This window comes from Lissotriton helveticus, chromosome 6 (assembly GCF_964261635.1).
Source record: "Lissotriton helveticus chromosome 6, aLisHel1.1, whole genome shotgun sequence".
Classification (NCBI taxonomy): domain Eukaryota; kingdom Metazoa; phylum Chordata; class Amphibia; order Caudata; family Salamandridae; genus Lissotriton; species Lissotriton helveticus.
Genome location: NC_136067.1, coordinates 1,151,087,522 through 1,151,112,250, shown reverse-complemented (window position 1 = coordinate 1,151,112,250; position 24,729 = coordinate 1,151,087,522). Strand labels below are relative to the sequence as shown.

General features: G+C 54.2%; 1 protein-coding gene across 2 annotated transcripts in view; it reads left to right on the top strand.

The window, feature by feature from the left end:
• The window catches only part of LYST (lysosomal trafficking regulator), a 3,192,287-nt gene that overhangs the window by 2,953,282 nt on the left and 214,276 nt on the right, over positions 1-24,729 (top strand). For both annotated transcript variants that reach the window (XM_078648813.1, XM_078648812.1), the window contains one exon: positions 5,382-5,480. In XM_078648813.1, coding sequence (XP_078504939.1) covers positions 5,382-5,480 — 99 coding nt within the window. The remainder of the gene's footprint in view (positions 1-5,381; positions 5,481-24,729) is intronic.

Sequence of the window (24,729 nt, the reverse complement as noted above, 5' to 3'; positions counted from 1 at the left end):
GCCAACTTTTCGGCTGATGTCCAAAACACCCTTATGGACATGCCGTTTGATGGCCCTCGCCTCTTTGGCGACAAGGCAGACCATGCACTTGAGCGCTTTAAGGACTCTAGGGCTATGGCCAAGTCCTTGGGCCTCTTGGCCCCGCGCCAGCAAACGGCTGCCTTTCGCTCCTTTCGTGGCCAAGGAAGGGGCGCCCCCACACGTCCTGCCAGCCACGGGACGCAGACTACCATCCAGCGCGGTGGCGGACGTGAAAACCGCCGAGGCGGCGGTCGGGGACAACGGCGAGGCCAGTCCACACCTGCCCCTGCAGCATCCGCCTCAAAACCCTCCTAGTCCAAGCTTTCAGGCCCATGTGATGCCAGTGGGGGGCTGGAATCGCCATCACCACCACCACTGGCGCTCTGTCACATCGGACAGGTGGATGCTGCAAATCGTCCGAAGGGGCTACTCCCTCCCCTTCGAGGCGTCCCCTCCAGCCATGCAACCGCAGTACCACCGCGTGTCGGGGGATCACTTGAAACTTCTGCAAGAGGATATTATGGCCCTATTGGCCAAGGGGGAACAAAGAAAATCCAAAGGTGGTGATGGACGGAGCGTTGACAATACAAACACTCACCCCCAGTCAACTGATCTGGGTTTAATCCATCACCGTTCTTTAGCTCACTCCGCCACCCCAGTTCAGACATGGCCATATGCAAATCAGTCTGACCCTGTGCCTCATGGGAACAGTCCAGCCCGAACTGCCAAGCCATGTCTTCCCTGGACCGGAATCAAGCTTCCCAGGACCGGTTTCTGGCATTACAGCCGTCTTCAGCCGGGCTTGCTTGACTCCAGTGGCAAAGTGAGCAAGGGACTCACGTCTGAGCATACCCTGCCAACTTAGGGCGAACAAAGAAAAACCAAAGGGGGCCATCGAGCACGTTCCTGGGCCAGAAGTAGGGTGTGGTTGTTACTCCCACTACTTTCTGGTACCCAAGAAGGGCAAAGGGGGCCACGTCAACGGCTTCTTCCGGAAGGAGAAGTTCAAGATGCTGACACTGGATCAGGTCTTGACTGCCCTGGACCCGGGAGACTGGATGGTAGCGTTGGACTTGCAGGACGCTTATTTTCACATCCCCGTCCTGTCGGCCCACCGGCGTTACCTGCGGTTCACGGTAGGCGACGAGCACTTTCAGTTTACCGTGCTCCACTTTGGCCTTACCAGCGCCCCACGGGTGTTCACGAAAGTGATGGCGGTGGTCGCAGCTCATCTGCGCAGGTTACGGGTTTCAGTCTTCCCCTGCCTCGACGACTGGTTGTTGAAGGCGGGCTCGCCCCAGACAGTCGTCAGCCACCTCCAGACTACAGCCGACCTCCTGCACCTGCTGGGGTTCTCCATCAATGTGCCGAAGTCACACCTGTGCCCCTCTCAGAAGCTCCTCTTCATCGGAGTGGTTCTAGACTCGGCGCAGTTTCGGGTTTATCCTCCGGAACAGCGGGTTCGGGATATTCAGGCTCTGATTCCGATCTTTCAGCCATTATCCCGAGTCTCGGTCAGGTTGACGCTACGGCTTCTGGGGCTGATGGCCTCCTGCATCCTTCTGGTGCATCACGCCCGGTGGCGGATGCGGGCTCTGCAGTGGGACCTGAAGTTTCAGTGGGCCCAGCATCAGGGCAACTTGTCCGACCATGTCTTGATCTTGGAGGGCACTGCAAGACCGTTGCAGTGGTGGCTCACGGACCGCGATTGGGTCAGCGGCAGATCCCTCTCCCTACCCCAACCGGAGCACATAGTTGTGACGGACGCGTCCCTCCAGGGCTCGGGAGGCCAGATGGGAGAGGCGGAGATCAGAGGTCTCTTGTCTCCGGCGGAGTCCCAGCTCCATATCAACCTTCTGGATGCTGCGGGCGATCCGACTTGCACTGAAGGCATTCCTCCCCTCTGTCCGGGGGAGTGTAGTGCAGGTGTTCACGGACAACACCACCGCCATGTCGTACTGCAACAAACAGGGTGGGGTGGGGTTGTGGACCCTATGCGGGAGGCTCTGCGCCTCTGGCAGTGGCTGGAACATCAGAGCGTGACCCTGGTGGTTCAACACCTGGCAGGTTCCCTGAACGCCAGGGTGGACAAACTCAGCCGTCGGTGCATGATGGATCACGAATGGCGTCTGAACTCGGACGTAGTGCAAGGCCTCTTTCAGCAGTGGGGAGAGCCTTGGTTAGATCTATTCGCCACAGAAGAGAACGCACAATGTCATCAGTTCTGCGCGTTGGAATTACCAAGGCGGCACTCGCTCGGAGACGCATTCCGTCGCGAGTGCAGCTGCGGTCTGTTGTACGCCTTTCTGCCTATACCACTTCTGCCCAGAGTGCTGAAGAAGATCAGGCGCGACCGGGCCCAAGTTATCCTTGTGGCTCCGGACTGGGCACGAAGATATTGGTATCCAGAGCTACTCAACATGTCTGTCGATCCCCCGATTCGTCTGCCTCTTCAGGAGGACCTTCTGTCGCAGCAGCAGGGGACGGTCCTCCACCCGAACCTGTCCAGTCTCCACCTCCATGCTTGGAGATTGAGCGGCAATTTGACTTGCCTCCTGAAGTTTGTAATGTGATTCTGGGAGCCAGGCGTCCCTCCACAAAGTCAGTATACGCCTGCAGGTGGAACAGATTTGTGGCATGGTGCACAGCAAAGTCTGTGGATCCACTCTCTGCCCCCCTTTCTGAGGTGCTCCTCTTCCTTCTTTCTCTTGCCCAGCAGGGCTCTGCTCTGGGCACTATCAAGGGCTACCTTTCTGCCCTTTCTGCCTTCTTGAGTCTACCTGATCAGCCTTCTTTGTTCAAGTCCCCTATTGTTGAAGGGCATCACTCATATGTTCCCCCCTGTTCCTTTCGTGATGCCCCACTGGGACTTGAACCTGGTTCTGACTTGCCTGATGTACGCTCCCTTTGAGCCGCTTCATAACTGTCCTCTCTGTCTTCTGACACTTAAGACTGCTTTCCTGGTTGCCATCACCTCTGCCAGGAAAGTGAGTGAGCTCCAGGCTCTTTCCTCTAAACCTCCTTTCCTTTCTGTCCATCCGGACAAGGTTGTGTTGCGGACAAGACCCTCTTTCCTGCCCAAGGTAGTCACAGCCTTCCACATCGGGCAGTCCATCACCTTGCCCACCTTCTTTCTGCCTCCGCATCCCTCTAAAGAGGAAGAGCGGCTCCACCGTCTGGACCCAAAAAGTGCGCTCTCATACTATCTGGATCGCACACGCCAGTTCCGGGTGGATGACCAACTCTTTGTTGGTTACGTGGGCGCTAAGAAGGGGCGGACCATCTCTCGGTGGATCGTGTTGTGCATCAAGGCATGCTACTCTTGGCTAAGAAGGAGCATCCTGTTGGGCCGAGGGCCTCGGGCCACGGCGGCTACTACTGCCCTGGGCCGGGGAGTCCCCTTGCAGAACATCTGTTAGGCAGCTACGTGGGCCTCGCTGCACACGTTCGCAAGACACTACTGCCTGAACAGCCAAGTCCGGAGGGATGGCTTCTTTGGCCGTTCCGTCCTCCAGGACTTTCTGGTGTGATTATTGGTTCGCAGGCCCACCACCGGGGTTGGTATTGCTGGGGTATCTATTCTAAGGTAAGGAATCTAATACTAACGTGTCTCTTTCAGATGCACAAGTTACTACTTGTGTAACGATATATCTGTAAGAGACATTAGTTAGTATTAGATTCCTTACCGACCCACCCATCCTCCCCGTTCTGCGAACCAATATCTAGGGTTAGGGTTATCCCCTTTCAGGGCCCTACAAGACATCTGTCAGGCAGCTACGTGGGCATCGCTGCACACGTTTGCAAGACACTACTGCCTGGACAGCCAAGTCCGGAGAGATGGCTTTTTTGGCCGTTCCGTTCTCCAGGACTTTCTGGTGTGATCATTGGTTTGCAGACCGACCACCGGGGTTGGTATTGCTGGGGTATCTATTCTAAGGTAAGGAATCTAATACTAACCTGTTTCTTTCAGATGCACAAGTTACTTACCTTCGGTAACGATATATCTTTGAGAAACAGTAGTTAGTATTAGATTCCTTACCGCCCCACCCATCCTCCCCTTTCTACGAACCGATATCTAGGGTTAAGGTCATCCCCTTTCAGGCCCTAGTTTCATAGCACCATTGTTGGTTTTTATCATGGCTCTGCGTTTCTGGCGCGGAAAAGCTGTGTATAAGAAATGACGTCAGCGCGCGAGGGTGCCGTCTAAGTACTCCAGTGACGTCATCCCGGCGCCAACGAGGCCTACGACGGACGCGGAACCGCAGACGACGGCCACCGATGCGCAAGGGTACTCCTACGCAAAAGTTTCCGGATCCAGTCTGATGCCTGGGGATATTCTAAGGTAAGGAATCTAATACTAACTACTGTTTCTTACAGATATATCGGTACCGAAGGTAAGTAACTTGTGCGATATGAACCGTCCGGTTTCAAAACCATAAAAAGAGGGTTATTCATCGCAGAGACACAGGGTTCAATCACATCCTGATACTCCAATTGAGTCAGAATATCTTTAACGGATGCCTTTGCGTCACGTTTAATTGGATATTGAGGCTGTGGCTGAGGAGCAGAGCGAACAGGCACAACATGTGAACGGGGATGCCTATCCCAATCAGCCTGGTTGGTAAAGTTTGGTAAATAATGAGATTGAATACAGTTTAGCACCTGACATAACCACTATCAGGTCCGCCTGCAGAGACTGGTCATGGGAAAATGTGAACAATTGAGTCCCATCTGGTCATCAGTGCTAAATCCTGGTGTTAGACCTGTAAGCATCACGTGGGCCATGGCAGTAGGCACAGTAAGAAAGACAAGCACAGTAAATGAAGTGATGAGAAAATAATGCACAAGCAGTGTGCCTTCGCTATTTATTAGTTCCATAAACTCACAGGGTAGAACCAACGTTATAAAACATTGGAATGTTGGGTCCAAGACATGCCCTTTCTCAAACATAGAATAACTCTGACCTTCATCACTCCTGTATTTTAGTACAGACTTGGTAAACTTTGGTAGTGACCCAATAGTGCACCTTAAACTACCTGCATAATCCCCAACCCATTACCTATAAATATTGTAAAATAATTGCCAAAGCAAGCTAACTACAATAACTAAAAGCAGGAAGGGAGAGATCTCCATTTAGTCTGGGAGGATTTCCAACGTACCCATTGAGGGGCTGCAGGATGTCCTCTCAGGGCCAATTCATTCCCTGAACTGAATGTATTAGTTAGTGACAAATTGTATCGGAATAGAAACATGATACTCCCCTGACAACCCACCACTACCTTTTGTTTTCTATTCTAGAACTTGATTATAAACAAACTGTTACTTTTACAGCTACTGACCTAGTTTTTCTTTCTTTCAAGGTAACATGCTGTGCATGGGTTCCCGAGAGTAGTCAACTGTTTACAGGGAGCAAATGTGGCGTCATCACTGCATATTTGAATCGGTTTACAAATAATATGGTAGGTATTTAAGATAAGATGTCTTTATATGTTTCTGGCTTGGAAAATTCTTTGCATAATCATAGAAAACGTTAAACACATAGAAACACATTATCATGAGTTTTAGTCTCCTCCCAGATAATTAGATATTCTACATCAACCCTGACCAATAGATGACTGTAAGAAAATGCCTCTTTTTGGTATTGTCACCCTCAAAGTTTTGGACTGTTGCTGCTGGTTTTTCGACTCTGAGAGTGCACTGGGGTCTGCTAGCAGACCTCAATGACATTGCTGTGACCTTTAAACATGTATGTTTGATTGGCCTATACCCAATTGGCATAAGCCAACTTTTGTATAAGTCCCTACTATATGGTACCAGGAGTACTCCGGGCTGGTACGTTAAGGTGTCCCCTCAGAGACTGCAGCCCTTATTGTGCCAGCCTGAGTGGGACAAGGTAAAACATGCCTCTCAGCTTGGCACTGCGGACTGGTAGAGCAGTTTAAAACTGCTAACTCAACTTTGCCCTTTAAAGCAGAGGCAAAGCCCTAACTCTCTTTTTAATGTGTGGAAGTCTACCCTACAGCAGACCTATCAAGGCCTAAGGCAGGGTGCAGCATATTAAAAAGTGGAAGGTGTTTTGCATTATCTCACAGTACAAACTCACAATTGTTGTTTTTACTATGGGAAACACTGACAGCCCCAATGGCAAGTACAGAGTTATATGCGGACAACTCATCTGTGCTAACTTCTGAATGGGACTACCAAAGTCAATATGTCATGGAATCAAACAAACTGTTGCATTATGCCAAACTTGATGCCCAAGTCAAAAATAATGTAACATGTTGCTAAATGCAGCTTTTAGAAAGTTGCCACTCTGTTACCCAAGTTTTACAGTGGCCATTTGCCAATTCTGGCCATGAGACGGCCTTCTGCCCACCTAGGGAGATGTGTCAATGACTCCCAGAGCAGTTAACAGCAGAGGCTTACTGCTGGAGGTGATGTTGTATCCTCCTGGAAGGAAGACTCACAAGGTGTTAGCCCAAAGTGCATACATCAAGGGAAAGCCATTTTTTAAGGGTAAATGGTGAACAGACTCGAGAGAGGCTGCTGTTTTGTCTGGGTACACAGGTTGCCGTTGGGGTCAGAGGGAGGGGGGGGGCACTGGCCAAACGGTTTTTTCCTTGTGTGTAGCACCAGATAGCCATACCCCAAGGACGGGCTACTGAGCTCCACACACCAAGAGAATGGTTCAGCCATCTTGTGAGAGGGTAGAGGAGAGCACTCTGGGATAGCTTGATGCTACATATTAGGTGGGAGGGATCCAGGTAGCTCATTGGATAATGACCACAACTTTACTGAAGGGCACTTTCTAGGAATAAAAAGAGGCACCCCTGGCACCCAGAACGTAGACATTGCTTGGACAGGAGAAGAGGACTAAAGATATACTGCCCTACTGACATTGGAATGGCAAAGAAGAGGCTGCACCTAAGTTGGACTGCACCTGCTTCTCCTTGGGGTAGCAAAGATAGGACTGTGTCTATGGTGTCCTGCTTGTGGAAAAGTTGTACCCTGAGCCCAGCCAGAAGCAGAGAGTCAGTTACCTGACTTCCTGTTAGCGGTACAGGGCTACAAAAGATGAGGAAGCCTGCCTGGGCAAGATGGTATCCCAGATCTCCGAATCGTTGCTCCTCGGCCTGGGAGATCGAGACCCTATGCTTCAAAGTTGCACCCGAGTCTGCTGGACCCGGGAGAGTCAGAGTGCAGTTGGGTCACTCAGAGGAAAAGTTATTGCCAAAAAAAGAAACCGCTTATTTTGTAGTACCCAAAACCAATAGTCCAGTTGCAACTGTACTTTTGCTGGACCAAAGAGAACTTTAAGGAACATCGACCTCTGTGGGCAAAGTTACCCCACCAGAACCGTGAACCAATGAGTGGCCCCAGTAAGACCCCCGTTGACCGCACAGCATCTTCAGCAACCTTTAACTTCTTCAGCATCCTGTATCCTTTGCATCAGGACCACTGCAAAAGTAAGTGGTAATGAACCACTGACTATGGAGCGGGACTGGAGACTGTTTTTTTTCTGGCAAGCTAACTGTTACTTCTGACCTTGTTGGTCCCCTTGACTGGCTCACTGCTGGAGTTAGTTGTCCAAAGTACTTCCAAGTAACCACATTCATCCTTGCTCCAACTTTTTGCTAAAAAAACTTTCTAAGTGTGAAATTTGTGAAATGTTCCAGTGCTTGTTTGCAGTAAGGTGAAAAGTCTTAATTTATTGTTTCTTTGTTTCTTTAAAAAGCTATACCTCTGGAACCATCTGGTGGATCTTTTTCATTTTGTTGTCCATAAATTCATAAAAATATAAGCTAAGAGAATGTGGCCAAGATGGCTAGGACATGCCTGAGTGGAGCTCCGTCCTTGCCGCCCTATACAGCACCGCTCTAAACCCTCACCCGCTGAGATTCCTGATCCCTGTTGACGTTGGGAGTCCATGGTCGTCTAGGGTACTGACTGCAGATGATTTGATGCCCCAGTGGCTGGTATAGCGGCTGTGCACCCGAAAAACGCAGAGGCCACGGGACACTGGGGGAGGCCTGAGCGGTGAGGCTGCACTCTTCGAACTGAGCTCGGCGTGGATCTGCGGACTTCTCAACCGTGGTGCCTTGGAGTTCCCGAGGTTTGAGACAACTGGCCTGGTATGGGACCATGATGGACCTATATCCTTCACCGCTGCCACCCATAGGGCCTGTTGGAGTTCGGGCCCGCAAGGGAACTCCTTCCCTGGACCGGGGCCACAGCTCTAGCCCCCCTGTGCCTGACGGAGTGATGCCCCGTGTGCAGACAGACGGTGGTGGATAATGGAGCCCCCTGCCGCCTGGAGCCCTACGGATGGATAGCCAACCAGCTGCACAGAATAATGACAGCTGGCCTCCAAAGCCTCGGAGGTAAGCGACCTGGGCTGCAGCGGTGCCAGGCCTGAGTGGAATACCTAGATTCTGTCAGCCTAGTGGCGACTTCTGGACTTCCTGGCACTGCTCCTCAATCTCTGATCGAGTGCTGAGGGCCCTGAAATTGCTCCCCCTCCTACCTACCCGCTGGGGTGGTTTTCGGGGGGCGGGGTGTCAAAAGGAGCCTCTCCCACATTTCCTTGCTGAGCTGATCCAGAGGCTGTTGAGTCTGGGGGTAGTGAGACCTGGCCCGGTGCATCTGCTTAGATTTGGTGCGCTGCTAAACATCAGTGAGTCTCCATAGTGATGGATGACTCTTATATGTGAAGAGCGCGCCGAGGTGAAGTCAGCGCGCACGCTACATTCGTTCATGGGTGCCCCGTTGCTACTCAACGGGGGAAGTCTCTCTACTTCGTTGGGAATCAGTGTGCTCCAATCTACCCTGGCCCTTGGACGTGGCGGAATCTGTGGTATGAGAGTAGCAAGAGATATTTACAGAAATGCAGTATCAAAAATACAAATTGCAGAACATACAAGCCTGTAAAATTATTCTTAACAATATAGGAGTATTCATATGTGACATAGTGCAACCGGTTCTGCAGCGGCAGTACAGGATGGATGCCTGTTTGCCCCTCGTCACTAGATTGATTGATTCTACACAAGTAAGGAGAGCTACCACTGCCTCTCCGGAAAACGATCCCTAACATCTGATTAGTCTTTCAGAATCGTTTATAGAAGTAACGCTTAATGCGATGTAGTTATTTAATCAGCGCCCCAAGCCGATGCGCCACGCGGCTATCTGAATGCCTAAATCACCACTCTGTGCTGCAATTTATGTACTTGCACACCGCTCACGATTTTCCGCATTTTGTAACTCATAAGCTTCACACGCTTTTCCGTATTATCGGTCAACAATGAGCGTTGCAGTAAGCCGTCACGCCACATCTGAAAGAAACACGTTAGTTAGATTCCTTACCTTAGAATAAACCCCAGGCGTCAGACTGGATCTGGAAAATTTTGTGTAGCAGTACCCCTGCGCATCGGTAGGCGTCGTCTGCGGCTCCGCGTCCGTCGTCGTTGGCGCCAGGATGACGTTGTCGGAGTACTTAGACGTCGCCCTCGCGCGCTGACGTCAGTTCTTCTTTTTTCCGCGCCAGCAAGCACCGGTCCGGAGAAAGCAGTACGTTTGTCACTTTTTGACTAAACTTTTTTGATCTATTTTGATCTCTTCTCGAGTCTTCACGACTCTCGGTGCCGGTAGGGATGCCCGGGTTCAAGCCCTGTACCGACTGCAACCGACTGATGTCGGTTACCGATCCCCACCGCCGGTGCCTGTATTGCCTTGGGGCCGACCACGACCACCGGTCGTGCCCCGACTGCCGGGCCTTGACGTCAAAGGCTAGGTGGGAGCGGTCCCGTAAGCGCCTCGAGCTCCTGCAGTCGGCCCGCGCCGCTCAAGGTCTCGGTCCAGGAAAGGGTCGAGGGACCGGTCGCGGGGCCACAGCCATCAAAGCTCGGCGAGTCGACACCATTCGTTGGGCTCCAAGTCCTCAGGTAAGAGGTACAAGAAGTCGAAGAGACAACATCGCTCTTCCAACTCCCCCCGGCGCTCGGGCGATGCGGCCGGGGGTTCGAGCGACACCGCCCCTGCGGCTCCGCCGGAGCCACAGGCACCGCGGCCAGCTCCGTACCCCCCGGTCCCTGGGCTGAACGCGACGACGGAGGAGATCGTGGCCTTCCTCATGGCCATGAGGTCCCTCTCTCCTCCGTCTGGTCCCGCGACGCCTTCGGGCCCCGCGGCCCCGACTGGGAGTCCATGCGGGCCGGGTGCTTCGGCCCCGGCGCTGTCGGGTGCTTTGGCCCCGGCTCCGTCGGCGACTTTGGTCCCGACGCCGCAGGCCCCCGGTGGATCCGGTTCCGGATCGCCGCTGGCCGACCGTACGACCCCGCCAGCATCGACCCCCAGGGTGCCGCCCCCGCACGGTGCCATCCCCGCACGGCGCCGTCCCCGATCCCTCCCTCGGTCCGGATCCGGCGAGGACCGACGCCGCATTCGACACCAGCCGAAGAACATTTCTTCTTTGATCCGGCTCCATCCTTTGACCCTGAATTTCAGGATATGGTGGACGAGGAGGGTTGGGAGGGGTCTGAGGACCCTCTGACATGTGAGTGTCGGTCCTTTCAGGAATGGACAGAGGAGCTAGGGGAGGCCAGTGGTCTAGACACCTCACCTGATTCTGGTTTTGTCTCCCCTCCTACCGTGGCTACGGAGGAGGGGGCTGCTTATAGTGTGGTGCTGGCGTGGGCAGCTAAGGCCTTGCCGCTTACGCTCCCCGTCGCTACTGTGAGGTCTAATATCCTCACTGAGGTCCTTAAACCGCAGACAGGCTCTCCGGAGCCTTTGCTTCCGTTTAATGAGGCTCTCATGGACGTCCTGTTGGGCGCTTGGTCCAGGCCCGCTACAGCCACCCCTGTAGATAGGAACGTCGCCAGGCGCCACCGCTCAACTCCGGGCGACCCTAGCTACCTGTCCACCCACCCCACCCCCGAGAGCCTGGTTATCCAGGCCTCTACTTCCCAATCCGCATTCCCGACTGCACCCCCAGATCGGGAATCCAAAAGGTATGAACAGTTTGGTAAGAAACTGTTCTCGTCCCTCAGTTGTGGACTGCGGTCAGTCAACACCGCTTGCCTTTTTGGCCGTTATACCCACTCTCTGTGGGATACGGTTGCGGCCGTGCTGCCAGAGTGCCCGGAGGAGGCCCGGGCGAAGCTCACTCACGCCCTCGCAGAGGGACGAGACGCAGCGCGGTATTCTACACGATGTGGTCTGGATACCACGGATTCGCTGGGCAGGGCGGGACACGACATGTATGTAACTGTGAACCCCGGTTAAAGTTAACTCGAGCCTTGGCATCACAAAATGGATGCTGCCACCACAGACACAAGTCTGACCTCCTGCTGCTGGGAGTCCTTCCAGCGAGGGAGGCTTGGACAGAGGGTTTCCTGCCTTGGGGGGTGCTAGCACCACCCCAGACAGGATTTTGTGTATTGGGTAGGACAGGTCTGAAAGGAATGAGACATGCCTGGGGCACACAAGGTGCCCTGTGCATACACCGGTTCAAACCAGTTGCTGGGGCATCCCTGCCCCAGCTCTGTCGCGAAAACCGGACAAAGGATAGGGGGTGTAACCACCCCCCTTCCTGGTCCCACCCAGGGGAGGGACCTAGTCAGTAGTGCCTGGTCACTTGCCGGCTGGCTAGTGACCTCCTAGACGACGAACCTTGAAATCTTCACTGCTGGTCTGGTTGCTCCAGACTGGCCCTTGCTCCCTTCCAAAAGAGGAGCACCCCGGACTCTCCTAGTCCGCACCAGACGCTTTTCCCACTCACCGCGTGGGTTGCCTTTGCCAAGGCCTGTTGACGCCGATTCCGGAACAGACACCGCCGACAGCGAGAGGCTGCGTGGGACAGCTCGTGCCTCCATCCTGGTCGTCGAAGACACCTCCTGGTCCACGTGGCTGCAGAGTCAAGCGGCCACTCTTCACCTGACCGCGACAACGACATCTGGTTCCTTCCTGGTTCCACTCCAGTCACTGGCTAGTGACTTTGAACATTGTCCCCTCTGCTTTCAGGTCTTCAGCATCTCTGATCCACCCTTGGATCACACCGGACATCTTCCTCCTGGTCGCCTGCAGCATCTTTTCTTTCAGGCTCCATTGACTTCAACGCCGGAACCCGACACGACTTTGCACCTATGCACCCGCAGCCCGTGGGTGAGGTAACAAGAGCATTTCGGTGCTCAAGGGTAGATTGAATCTCCTAGTATCCAGTTCCACAGTCCTTTTAGTCCTAACTAGTCAGGATTGTCCGTACTTACCTTTTACTTGAACTGTACTGTCCATAGACGTTGTTACGCATCTCGCTTGTGAGTTCACACTCTGCACACGCGTTCCGTGGGCCTCCTATTACTTACCTAGAGTTAGGGTAGCGTGGTCCCAGCGATCCTACAGCCTCTGGACAGCTCCATTCCTTCTATCGACTTTCACATTCCATTTACTTAGTATATGGTTTGCCGTGCCCCTAGGGCACCATTGTAATTTTGTGCAACTTTTCGTATTTTTCCTAAGAGCTTGTCATGTGCTTAGCCCTCTGATCTCATAAAGAGTTCAGAGGTGTTTGTTATTAATAAATATACTGTTTATTTTCATAACAACATGTGTGGTGTCCTTTCATCTGGTATTCAAGGGGTTATATTGTGGTAAAACAGCTGGCTTCACATGCCAAAAGAGTTTAGCCTAAGACTGCTTTGTCCATGCTACCATTAGGATAGCTGGTCTATAAGGTTGACTTACAACCAATCACCATAAGGGTTGTTTGGACTGATACAAGGTGATCACTAGAACTAGTGAGCATCATATATCAGGCCAACTTCTCAGAGACGCCGCCTCCGCGTGCTGATGTCAGTTCTTCTTTTTTCCGCGCCAGCAGCGCAGATCTGGAAAAAGTGGTACCTTGGTCACTTTTTGACTAACTCTTTTTGATCTTTTGATCTCATTTTTCGAGTCTTCGACTCCTCGGTGCTGGTAGGGATGCCTGGTTTCAAGCCCTGTGAGGATTGCGACCGACTGATGTCGGTAACGGACCCTCACCGTCGGTGTCTCCACTGTCTCGGCGTTGACCACGATGACAAGGCCTGTTCCGACTGCCGGGCCCTCACTTCGAAAGCTAGACGGGAGCGGTCCCGTACGCGACTCGAACTCCGGCAGTCGGCCCCGCGCCAAGAGAGGTCCCGGTCCGGACGGAGGTCGAGGGGCCGGTCGCGGGAGCGGAGCCGTCATAGCTCCGGGAATCGACATCACTCCTCAGGGTCGAAGTCGTCAGGTAAGCACAAGAAGTCGAAGAGATGTCATCGCTCTTCCGACTCCCCCCGACGCTCGCGCGACGCGGCCGGGGGTTCGGGTGGCACCGCCCACGCGGCACCGTCGGAGTCGCAGGCGCCGCGTCCGGCTTCATACCCTTCCGTCCCCGGGCCTAACGCGACGTCGGAGGAGATCGAGCGGTTCCTCATGGCCATGAGGTCCCTCTCTCCTCCGACGGGCTCCGCGGCGCCTTCGGGCCCAGCGGAGTCGTCTGGGGATCCTCGCGGGTCGGGCGCTCTGGCCCCGACGCCGTTGGGTGCTTCGGCTCCGACGCAGCCGGCGCCGCAGGGCCCCGCTGGATCCGTTTCCGGATCCGGGTCCCCGCTGGTGGACTTAACGACCTCCCCGGCGCTGTCCCCTCAGGTGTCACCACTGGCGCCGTCCTCGGGCGGCGCCGTCCCCGACGCCTCCCTCGACCCGGTTCCGGCGGCGCCGCTGGGCGCCGCTTCTGACGCCGTTTGGAGAGTTTACTTTCCATGAAACGGCCCCATCTTTTGATAACCCTGAGTACCAGGGGATGGGTGATGAGGAGGATTGGGAGGGAGTCTGAGGACCCTCTGGCACGTGAATGCCAGTCTCATGAGGACTGGGCAGGTGAACTTGGGGAGGCCAGTGGTATAGAGACTTCGCCTGACACTGGATTTGTCTCACCTCCTACCGTGGCTACGGAGGAGGGGGCTACCTATAGTGTGGTGTTGATGAGGGCAGCCAAAGCCTTGGGCCTTGAGCTCCCCGTCGCGGCCGTGAGGACTAACCTCCTCACTGAGGTCCTTAAGCCGCAGTCATGCTCAGCCGAGCCTCTGCTGCCGTTTAACGAGGCCTTAACCGACGTTCTTTTGGGCACTTGGTCCAAGCCCGCTACGGGTTCGCCCGTAGATAGGAACGTGGCCAGACGCCACCGCCCGGCCCCGGGCGACCCATGTTTCCTGTCCACCCATCCCACCCCCGAGAGCCGTGTCATCCAGGCCTCCAATTCCCAGACCGCATTCCCGTCGGCTCCGCCGGACAGGGAATCCAAGAGGTACGAGCAGTACGGTAAAAAGATCTTCTCGTCCCTTAGTTTGGGACTGCGGTCTTCCAACACCGCATGCCTCTTGGACCGCTACACCCACTCTCTGTGGGATACGGTTGCGGAAGTGCTGCCAGAGTGTCCGTTGGAGGTACGGGCCAAACTCGGCCAAGCCCTTGTGGAGGGCCGGGATGCAGCCAAATATTCTATCCGGTGTGGGCTGGATACCACCGACTCACTAGGTAGAGCGATGGCAACGACGGTGGCGGTCAGACGCCACGCCTGGTTGAGGTCCGCCAACTTTTCGGCCGATGTCCAAAACACACTGATGGACATGCCGTTTGATGGCTGTCGCCTCTTTGGCGACAAGGCAGACCATGCGCTTGAGCGCTTTAAGGACTCCAGGGCTACGGCCAAGTCCTTGGGCCTCTCGGCCCCACGCCAGCAATCGGCTGCCTTTCACTCCTTTCGTGGCCACGGAAGGGGTGTACCCATATGTGCTGCCAGCCACGCTCCGCAAGGTAATACCCAACGCGATGGCGGCCGTGGGAACCGCCGTCCCAGCGGTCGGGGACAACGGCGAGGTCAGTCCACACCTTCCCCCGCAGCATCCGCCTCAAAACCCTCCTAGTCCGTGCTTTCAGGCCCATGTGACGCCAGTGGGGGGCAGGGTTCGCCATCACCACCTCCACTGGCGCCCTGTCACATCGGACAGGTGGGTGCTGCAAATCGTCCGAAGTGGCTACTCCCTCCCCTTCGAGGCGACTCCTCCAGCCATGCCACCGCAGAACCACCTTGTATCGGGGGATCATTTGCGACTTCTGCAGGTAGAAGTTACGGCCCTCTTGGCCAAGGGGGCCATCGAGCGCGTTCCTGGGCCAGAAGTAGGGTGTGGTTGCTACTCCCACTGCTTTCTGGTACCCAAGAAGGGCAAAGGGGGCCTACGCCCTATCTTGGACCTACGGTACGTCAACGGCTTCCTCCGGAAGGAGAAGTTCAAAATGCTGACACTGGCTCAGGTCCTAGCTGCCCTGGACCCAGGAGACTGGATGGTAGCGTTGGACTTGCAGGACGCTTATTTCCACATCCCCGTCCTGCCGGCCCACCGGCGCTACCTGCGGTTCACGATTGGCCACGAGCACTTTCAGTATACCGTGCTCCCCTTCGGCCTTACCAGCGCCCCACGGGTGTTCACAAAGGTGATGGCGGTGGTCGCAGCTCATCTGCGCAGGTTAGGGGTGTCAGTCTTCCCCTACCTCGACGACTGGTTGTTGAAGGCGGGCTCGCCCCAGACAGTCGTCAGCCACCTCCAGACTACGGCAGATCTCCTGCACCGGCTGGGGTTCTCCATCAATGTGCCAAAGTCACACCTGTGCCCCTCTCAGAAGCTCCTCTTCATCGGAGTGGTTCTAGACTCGGCGCGGTTTCGGGTTTATCCACCCGAACAGCGGGTCCGGGATATTCAGGCTCTGATTCCCATCTTTCAGCGGTTATCCCGGGTCTCGGTCAGGTTGACGCTGCGGCTTCTGGGGCTGATGGCCTCCTGCATCCTACTGGTGCATCACACCAGGTGGCGGATGCGGGCTCTGCAGTGGGACCTAAAGTTTCAGTGGGCCCAGCATCAGGGCAACCTGTCCGACCACGTCCTGATCTCGGAGGGCACTGCGAGACAGCTGCAGTGGTGGCTCACGGACAGCGATTGGGTCAGCGGCAGATCCCTCTCCCTTCCCCAACCGGAGCACGTAGTTGTGACGGACGCGTCCCTCCAGGGCTGGGGTGGCCACATGGGAGAGGCGGAGATCAGAGGCCTCTGGTCTCCGGCGGAGGCCCGGCTCCACATCAACCTGTTGGAGTTACGGGCGATTCGTCTAGCACTGAAGGCATTCCTCCCCTCTGTCCGGGGGAGTGTAGTGCAAGTGTTCACGGACAACACCACCGCCATGTGGTACTGCAACAAACAGGGCGGGGTGGGGTCGTGGACCCTTTGCCAGGAGGCTCTGCGCCTCTGGCAGTGGCTGGAACATTAGGGCGTTACCCTGGTGGTTCAACACCTGGCAGGTTCCCTAAACGCCAGGGCGGACAAACTCAGCCGTCGGTGCATGATGGATCACGAATGGCGTCTGAACTCGGACGTGGCGCAAGGCCTCTTTCAGCAGTGGGGAGAGCCTTGGTTAGATCTATTCGCCACAGAAGAGAACGCGCAATGTCTTCAGTTCTGCGCGTTGGAATTTCTAAGGCGGCACTCGCTCGGAGACCATTTTCGTCGCGAGTGGAGTTGCGGTCTGTTGTACGCCTTTCCGCCTATACCACTTATGCCCAGAGTGCTGAAGAAGATCAGGCGCGACCGGGCCCAAGTCATCCTTGTGGCTCCGGATTGGGCACGAAGATGCTGGTATCCCGAGCTACTCAGCATGGCAATCTATCCCCCGCTCTGACTGCCTCTTCGGGAGGATGTTCTATCGCAGCAGCAGGAGACGGTACTCCCCTCGAACCTGTCCAGCCTCCACCTCCATGCGTGGAGATGGAGCGGCGGCAGTTGACGGCTTTTGATCTTCCTCCCGAAGTCTGTGATGTCATTTTGGCAGCCAGGCGTTCCTCCACTAAAACAATATTCGCCTGCAGGTGGAACAAATTTGTGGTGTGGTGCACAGCGAAGGCGGTGGATCTCCTTTCTGCCCCTCTTTCGAAGGTTCTTCTGTTCCTCCTTTCTCTGGCCCAGCAGGGCTCTGCTCTGGGCACTATCAAGGGCTATCTCTCGGCCATTTCTGCCTTTTTATGGCTTCCAGATCAACCTTCTCTTTTCAAGTCTCCTGTTATTAGTCGTTTCTTGAAGGGCATTACACACACGTACCCTCCGGCCTGTTTATAATGCCTCAGTGGGACTTGAATCTTGTGTTGACTTATTTGATGTGCGCTCCTTTTGAGCCGCTTCACAACTGTCCTTTACGTCTTCTCACCTTAAAGACTGCTTTCCTTGTTGCAATCACCTCTGCCAGATGAGTGAGTGAGCTTCAGGCTCTTTCTTCTAAACCTCCTTTCCTTTCTGTACATTTGTCACGCCCTTTCACATTGGGCAGATCATCACTTTGCCCGCCTCCGCATCCTTCAGAGGATGAAGAGAGGCTCCACCGTCTGGACCTAAAACGTGCGCTCTCGTTCTATCTGAAGCGCACACGACAGTTCCGGGTGGATGACCATTTCTTTGTTGGCTACGTGGGCACCAAGAAAGGTCGGGCCGTGCACAAACGGACCATCTCTCGGTGGGTCATTTTCTGATTCAAAGCCTGTTACTCCTTGGCTAAGAAGGAGCCTCCTGTGGCGCTGCATTCCCATTCTACTCGGGCGACAGCAGTCACTACTGCTCTGGGACGGGGAGTCCCTTTGCAGGATATCTGTCAGGCAGCTACGTGGTCCTTGCTGCATACCTTTACCAAGCATTATTGTCTTGACAGCCAAGTCTGGAGAGACGGCTTGTTTGGCTGTTCTGTTCTCCGTGACTTTCTGGTGTGATCTTGTTTGCAGACCCACCACCGGCGTTGGTATTGCTGGGGTATCTGTTCTAAGGTAAGGAATCTATCACTAACGTGTCTCTTTCAGATGCACAAGTTACTACTTGTGTAACGATATATCTGTAAGAGACATTAGTTAGTGATAGACTCCTTTCCGCCCCACCCATTCTCCCCGTTCTGCGAACTGATTTCTAAGGTTAGGGACATTCCTTTTAAGGGCCCTAGTTTCTTAAGTACCAGTGGTCAGTTTCTTGCATGGGTCTGTGTTCCTGGCGCAGAAAGTTGTGTACAGAACTGACGTCATCTCGGCTCTTACGACGCCAGCGACAGATGCGGAGTCGCTCAAGGCCACCTACTGACGAGCAGAGGTACTGCTAGCAAACCTTCCGGATCCAGTCTGACGCCTGGGGATATTCTAAGGTAAGGAATCTATTACTAACTAATGTCTCTTACAGATATATCGTTAAACAAGTATCAATCAATCAACAAGATTTGTAAAGCGCGCTACTCACCCGCAAGGGTCTCAAGGCGCTGAGGGGGCGGGGGGGTCGTTACTGCTCGAACAGCCAGGTCTTGAGTTGTTTCCTGAAGGAGAGATGGTCCTGGGTCAGCCGAAGGTGAGTGGGGAGGGAGTTCCATGTCTTGGCCGGCAGGTAGGAAAAGGATCTTCCTCCGACGGTGGATTTGCGAGTACGTGGGATGGAGGCGAGGGCGAGGCTGGCGGATCGGAGCTGGCGGGTGGGTGTGTAGAATGTGAGGCGGCTGTTGAGGTACTTCGGGCCCGTGTCGTGGAGAGCCTTGTGTGCGTGGGTGAGGAGTCTGAACGTGATCCTCTTGCTGACGGGGAGCAAGTGCAGGTCTTTCAGGTGGGCAGAGATGTGGCTGTGGCGAGGGATGTCCAGGATGAGTCGTGCTGAGGCGTTCTGTATGCGCTGGAGTCTTTTCTGGATTTTGGCAGTGGTGCCAGCGTAGAGGGTGTTCCCGTAGTCCAGACGGCTGGTGACGAGGGCCTGGGTGACCGTCTTCCTGGTTTCGGTGGGGATCCATCGGAAGATCTTTCGGAGCATGCGCAGGGTGTTGAAGCAGGAGGACGATACGGCGTTGACTTGCTTGGTCATCGTGAGGGAAGAGTCCAGGATGAAGCCCAGGTTGCGTGCGTGGTCCGTTGGCTTGGGTGCTGTGCCCAGGGCAGGGGGCCACCAGGAGTCGTCCCAGGCAGAAGGGGATGGTCCGAGGATGAGGACTTACGTCTTGTCTGAGTTCAGTTTCAGTAGTAACTTGTGCATCAGTTCTTTCTTTATCCGCGGCAGCAAGCGCAGATCCGGAGAAAGCGGTACCCCCAGTACATTTTTGACTGAGTTTTTTCTAGGCTTTTTGTCTCTATTTTTTTAGTCGATCGACTCCTGGTGCAGTAGGGATCCCCGGCTTCAAAACCTGCGGGGACGGTCATCGCATGATGTCAGTGACGGACCCGGACCGCGTGTGTCTTTACTGCCTGGAGCGCGACCACGACCCCAAGTCTTGCTCCTACTACCGGGCCATGTCGCCAAAGACTTTGCGGGAACAGTCCCGAAAGTTGCTAGAAGTCTGGCAGTCGGCTCCGTGCAGCTCAAGGTCCCGGTCCTGTGGGAGGTCAAAGGGACCGGTCGCGGAGCCGCCACCACCGTTCATCGGGATTGAAGTCTTCGCACTCTGGGTCAGGTAAGACGAAGCGTTCCAAGAAGTCAGAGAAGCGCCATCGCTCTCCAACTTGCCCTACCCCGTCACGCGACGCGACTGAGGGTGTGGGTGGTGCCTCCCCCGCGGCTCCAGCGGAGCCTACGCAGTTGCTGCCGTCCTACCCGCCCTTCCCCGGTCCGTCGGCGACTCCGGTCCAGCTGCAGGAATTTCAGTCAGCCATGGCTCGCCTCTTTGGACCGTCGGGCCCCGCCAGGGCGCCTTCGTGCCCCGTGGGCCCGACTGGGGGTTCTAGCTCTTTACTGCTGTCGGCTCCGCCGGCCCCGGCGCCACAGGACCCCCACCCGAACCTGTCCAGTCCCCACCTCCTTTCGTGGAGATTGAGTGCGGGAGTTGATTCCTTTCGACTTGCCTCCTGAAGTCTGTGATGTCATTCTGTCAGCCAGGCGTCCCTCCACTAAGTTGGTATACGCCTGCAGGTGAAACAAGTTTGTGGCATGGTGCATAGCAAAGGCTGTGGATCCCCTTTCTGTCCCTCTTTCAGAAGTCCTTCTGTTCCTTCTTTCTTTGGCCCAGCAGTGTTCTGCTCTGGGCACTTTCAAGGGCTACCTTTCTGCTATTTTAGCCTTTCTTAGGCGTCCTGATCAGGGCTCTCTTTTAAAGTCCCCTGTTGTAAATAGATTCCTAAAAGGCATTATTCATCTTTTCCCTCCTATTCCCTTCGTAATGCCACAGTGGAACTTGAACCTGGTTCTCACATTTTTAATGTGCGCTCCCTTTGAGCCTCTTCACAACTGTCCTCTTCGTCTGTCAGCTTTAAAGACTGCTTTCCTGGTTGCCATCACCTCTGCTAGGAGAGAGAGTGAGCTCCAGGCTCTTTCTTCCAAACCTCTTTTACTGTCTGTCCATGTTCGACTTGGCCCTTCTGGCAGGTTCACCCCTAAACTTTTTGCTTTGATATGTGACATGGTGTTGATTGTTTTTGGCTTCTGCGCACTTTGCCACTGTGTCCCAGTGTAAAGTGCGTGCGCTCTCTATGTGCATGTTGTGAGATAGGCCTGCCCTCCCATAGGAATGCATGGGGAATGTGTGTGTCCATGGTAGTTCCTGATGTGTGGGGCATGCAGGCTAGAGTTTTGGTGTGTGCAGACTCGTGAGATTGAATGCTGCGCGTTGATGTGTGCGGCGTTAATGTGTCTAGTGTGGAAGTGCCACTTCTAGAAGTGGGCATGTCTGTGTAATAAAGGTGAAATGACTGTCTGGCTTGTGATTGGCTGGAGCTGGCTGGTTTACCTGGCTCCAGGAGTCAGGATGGGTCTGCCCCGGTGGTAAATAGAGAGATTGACAGCCAGATGGGTGGGAGGAGTGCACCTGAGACCTGAATAGGGCTGGGCTTTCCCTACACAATGCTGGCTCCGCCCCCTGTGGTGCGTCTGATGTCCCTAGCCTGTCCAGTGAATGGGAAGAGGGGCTGAGCACAACAGAGTGCTCCAAAACCAGCTGCGACTGGTTTTTCCCTTAACCCTGCAGCCTAGACAAAGGATTTATGTGTATAAAAAGGGGCTGTGACCCCTTGCAAAATGTTCACTCTGATCCTGATCTGAGGGGGGCCTGCTGCTGCTGCTGGGCGCCAGGAGGGGCGCCACTGGGGACTACCTCCCTACCTGGAGAGCCCTGTGAGCTGGCCCCTGGGCCTAGCCTTTGCCCCCCCCCCACTCCTACATAACTTCCCTGAACTTCCTTGTGCCACTAGCGCTTGGGAGCGCTTTCTTTTTTATCCCTGTAGCGCTTGGGAGCACTGTATTTGTTCCCCTAGCGCTTGAGAGCGCTTTCTTTTTACTTTTGCAGGAGCCCACCCTGCTTTATATTCTAGTGTTGGCGGGTGTCTAACCTGTGGTCCGTTCGTGCCCCCGCGGGTGCCTACCCCGCCTTTCTGCCCTTGTTGATGCCCTAGCGGATGCCCACCCCGCCAGGGACCTTGCCTTTTACTCGGGTGCCTACCCCGTGTTCAAACGCCGCGGCCCAAGCCGCGAGAAGAATCACCTTCGGGCCGCTGCCTAGCGCGACCCGGAAGTACTGGTCCAGAACCGGAAGCCAACTGGAGCCCACCCCGTGCTCCGGTGTGGGGAGTAGAAGTGCCGCCGCTGCCAGCGAGGCGCCGATGACGGGGAGCCCCGCCCACGGCACCAGGGAGACTGCCGAGCCCCGAGTACAGCGGGACACAGAGAAGAGGAGTCCCGACGCGCCCAGCCGTAGCCGGTGAGTGCGGGCGCCTCGGGGTGTGGGAAGCTCATACCCTGTTGTAGAGCGGCCCCGGGAAGCAGTGGGCCGCTCCGACAGCAATCCCCGCGTTTGGGGGCCGCATGTCTTTTTCTAAAGCCTCCGAGGCTCCACCTGCACGGGGGCAGTTGTTTAGAGCTCGCAAGAGGCTCCTGGGCGTTGTGTTATTTCGAGTCCCCCGAGCGGGACTCCAACGAAGGGGGCAGTTGTTTAGAGCCCACGAGGGCGCCGAGGGGGCCATTATTTAGTGAGTCCCCAGAGCGGGACTCCAACGCTTTCTGGGGCATTCCATTTCCAGAGCCCACGAGGCTCCCGGGCACAGTGTATTTCAGAGCCACGAGGCTCCTGAGGCCCCAGTAATATATTCAGAGCCCACGAGGCTCCAACCGCGGGCACAGTTGTCTATTTGAGCCCCAGAAGAGAGCCAGGAGGCACTCTGGTGCCAGGCTCAGTTCTCCAGGTACCCAGCACTTAGTGGGCAACTGCTACGTTTAGGCCCTTGCGAATCTTCTTTGGCTGCCTGCGCAGCGAGCCCAGACATTCTGGACATTGGGCCTGTGAGCCCCTAAGAGGCCAGGTTGGCCTGGGGTCAGTTCTGTGTTCTTTTTGGCGTAAATGTGAACACCTGCCTAATGTGATTAATGCAATGCTTTTGCCTATACCTCTACTCTAAATGTATTTTTATGCCTAGGAGGTTGTGTTACCTAGTATACTTATACTAGTGAGTTTATGGTGCCCTGTGTGATATATGCCTAAGGTGGTTAGGGTTGCGTAGTGTGTACCTACCTTTTACCAGTGGTTACTGGTTGTATGCTACACTTGTTCTTTGGTGCTACAATTATCTTATGTTCTAAGTGCTAAGTTCTAAAAGTGCTATTCCTGACAGTGGTCCATGTGGCCCTGTCCTATGTACATAATCCCCTGTAAATTCCGCCTGTGCCAGTGGCACAGTGTAGATTGTGTGTTTATTATCTAATGTGTTTGGTATAATACAAAGGCTATTTCTATATATAACCTTGTGTGGAGTTCCTTTTGTGGGGGGCCTGGGATGTTGTTGCTGGTGGGTGTATGCGCAAATACTTAACTTACATTGCCTCCGGGATAAGCCTTACTGCTCGTGTCACGTTACCTAGAGGGTGAGAAGGGGTTATCTTTGGCGTGTAACTCCCTTGCCCTGACTAGAGTGGTGGTTTCTGCCTGACTTTGGCGCAAACCTAGCCAACCGGAAATACCATTTCTAACAGTCCATCTGGACAAGGTTGTGCTCAGAACATGTCCATCCTTTCTGCCAAAGGTTGTCACTGCCTTTCACATCGGGCAGACCAACTCTTTGCCCACCTTCTCTCCGCCTCTGCATCCTTCCAGAGAGGAAGAGAGGCTCCACCATCTGGACCCAAAACCTGTGCTCTCATTTTACCTGAATCACACACAACAGTTCCCGGGTGGATGACCAACTTAGTTGGCCACGTAGGCGCCAAAAAAGGTCAGGCCCTACACAAGCGGGCTAACTCCCGATGGGTCATCTTGTTTTTAAAGCCTGTTATTCTCTGGCAAAAAACAAGCCTCCGTTGAGGTTGCGCCCCCATTCCACCAGGACCACGGCTGCCACTAAGGCATTGGGACATGGTGTCCCTTTACAAGACATTTGTTGGGCAGCTATGTGGGCCTTGTTGCACACTTTTACTAAACACTATTGCCTGGACAGCCAAGTCCGGAAAGACGGCTTCTTTGGCCGTTCTGTTCTCTGAGACTTCCTGGTGTGATCTTGGTTCGCAGACCCACCACCGGGGTTGGTATTGCTGGGGTATCAATTCTAAGGTAAGGAATCTATCGCTAACGTGTTTCTTTCAGATGAACAAGTTACTTACCTTCGGTAACTATATATCTGTAAGAAACATTAGTTAGTGATAGATTACTTACTGCCACTCCCATCCTCCCCGTTCTGCGAATTGATTTCTAAGGCTAAGGTCATCCCTTTCAGGGCCCTAGTTTCAATGCACCAATGGTCAGTATCTTGCATAGTTCTGCATTCCTGGCATGGAAGGGCGTGTACAGAACTGACGTCAGCACGTGAGGGCAGAGTCTAAGTAGCTGCTGCGATGTCATCTCGGTGACCACAACGACATACGCGGAACTGCACAACGCCACCTTCCGACACGCAGGGGTACTGCTAGCAAAAACTTTCCGGATCCAGTCTGATGCATGCGAGTAATTCTAAGGTAAGGAATTGATCACTAACTAATGTTTCTTACAGATATATCGTTACCGAAGGTAAGTAACTTGTTCATTTATACATAGGTCCTGTTGCAAAATTCTTTGCTGGTTGCAGAAATAATAATTGTAAATCATGCAGTTGTTCTGCAAACAGTAATTAGTACATCTGTCCCCGACCTCTTAAACCAGCCTGCATTGCAATGTGCAGCTCTGAATTATCCGCCTTATCAGAGCTGCTGGTTTCCAAAAGACTGTAAGTGCAAAAGGCAGGCCAAAGAGAAAACCGCTCTCTGCCCTGAAATTATGCCGTCCGCCTGGGAGGGATTCCACCACTCTCACTGGTGAAAGACCGCCTCTGAGGGAGAAGTCTAATTGTGTATTCATTAAAGAACTGTTGCATAGAAACTGTGATGTTTGTTGGATTTTCTGCTATCAAATTTGATACTTTTAAGACTTTTGTGTTTTGCTTTGACACTCAACAAGTCTACCCACAACTTCTTTTTTAGCCTCAACCCATTTACCTCCATTTTATCAGGGGTTTCTCCTGGGCTGTCTTTCCATTCATTCTCCAGCAGACAGAGTGCAGTCCTTCAGCTCACCTCCCTTTTGATTGCCTGGAGGACTCCTTCTATACTTCCATATACTACAAACATCATCCACCCATGAGCATTTTCATGCAGGCCTACAGACCTAACTGTGAATTTAAATGTTCAT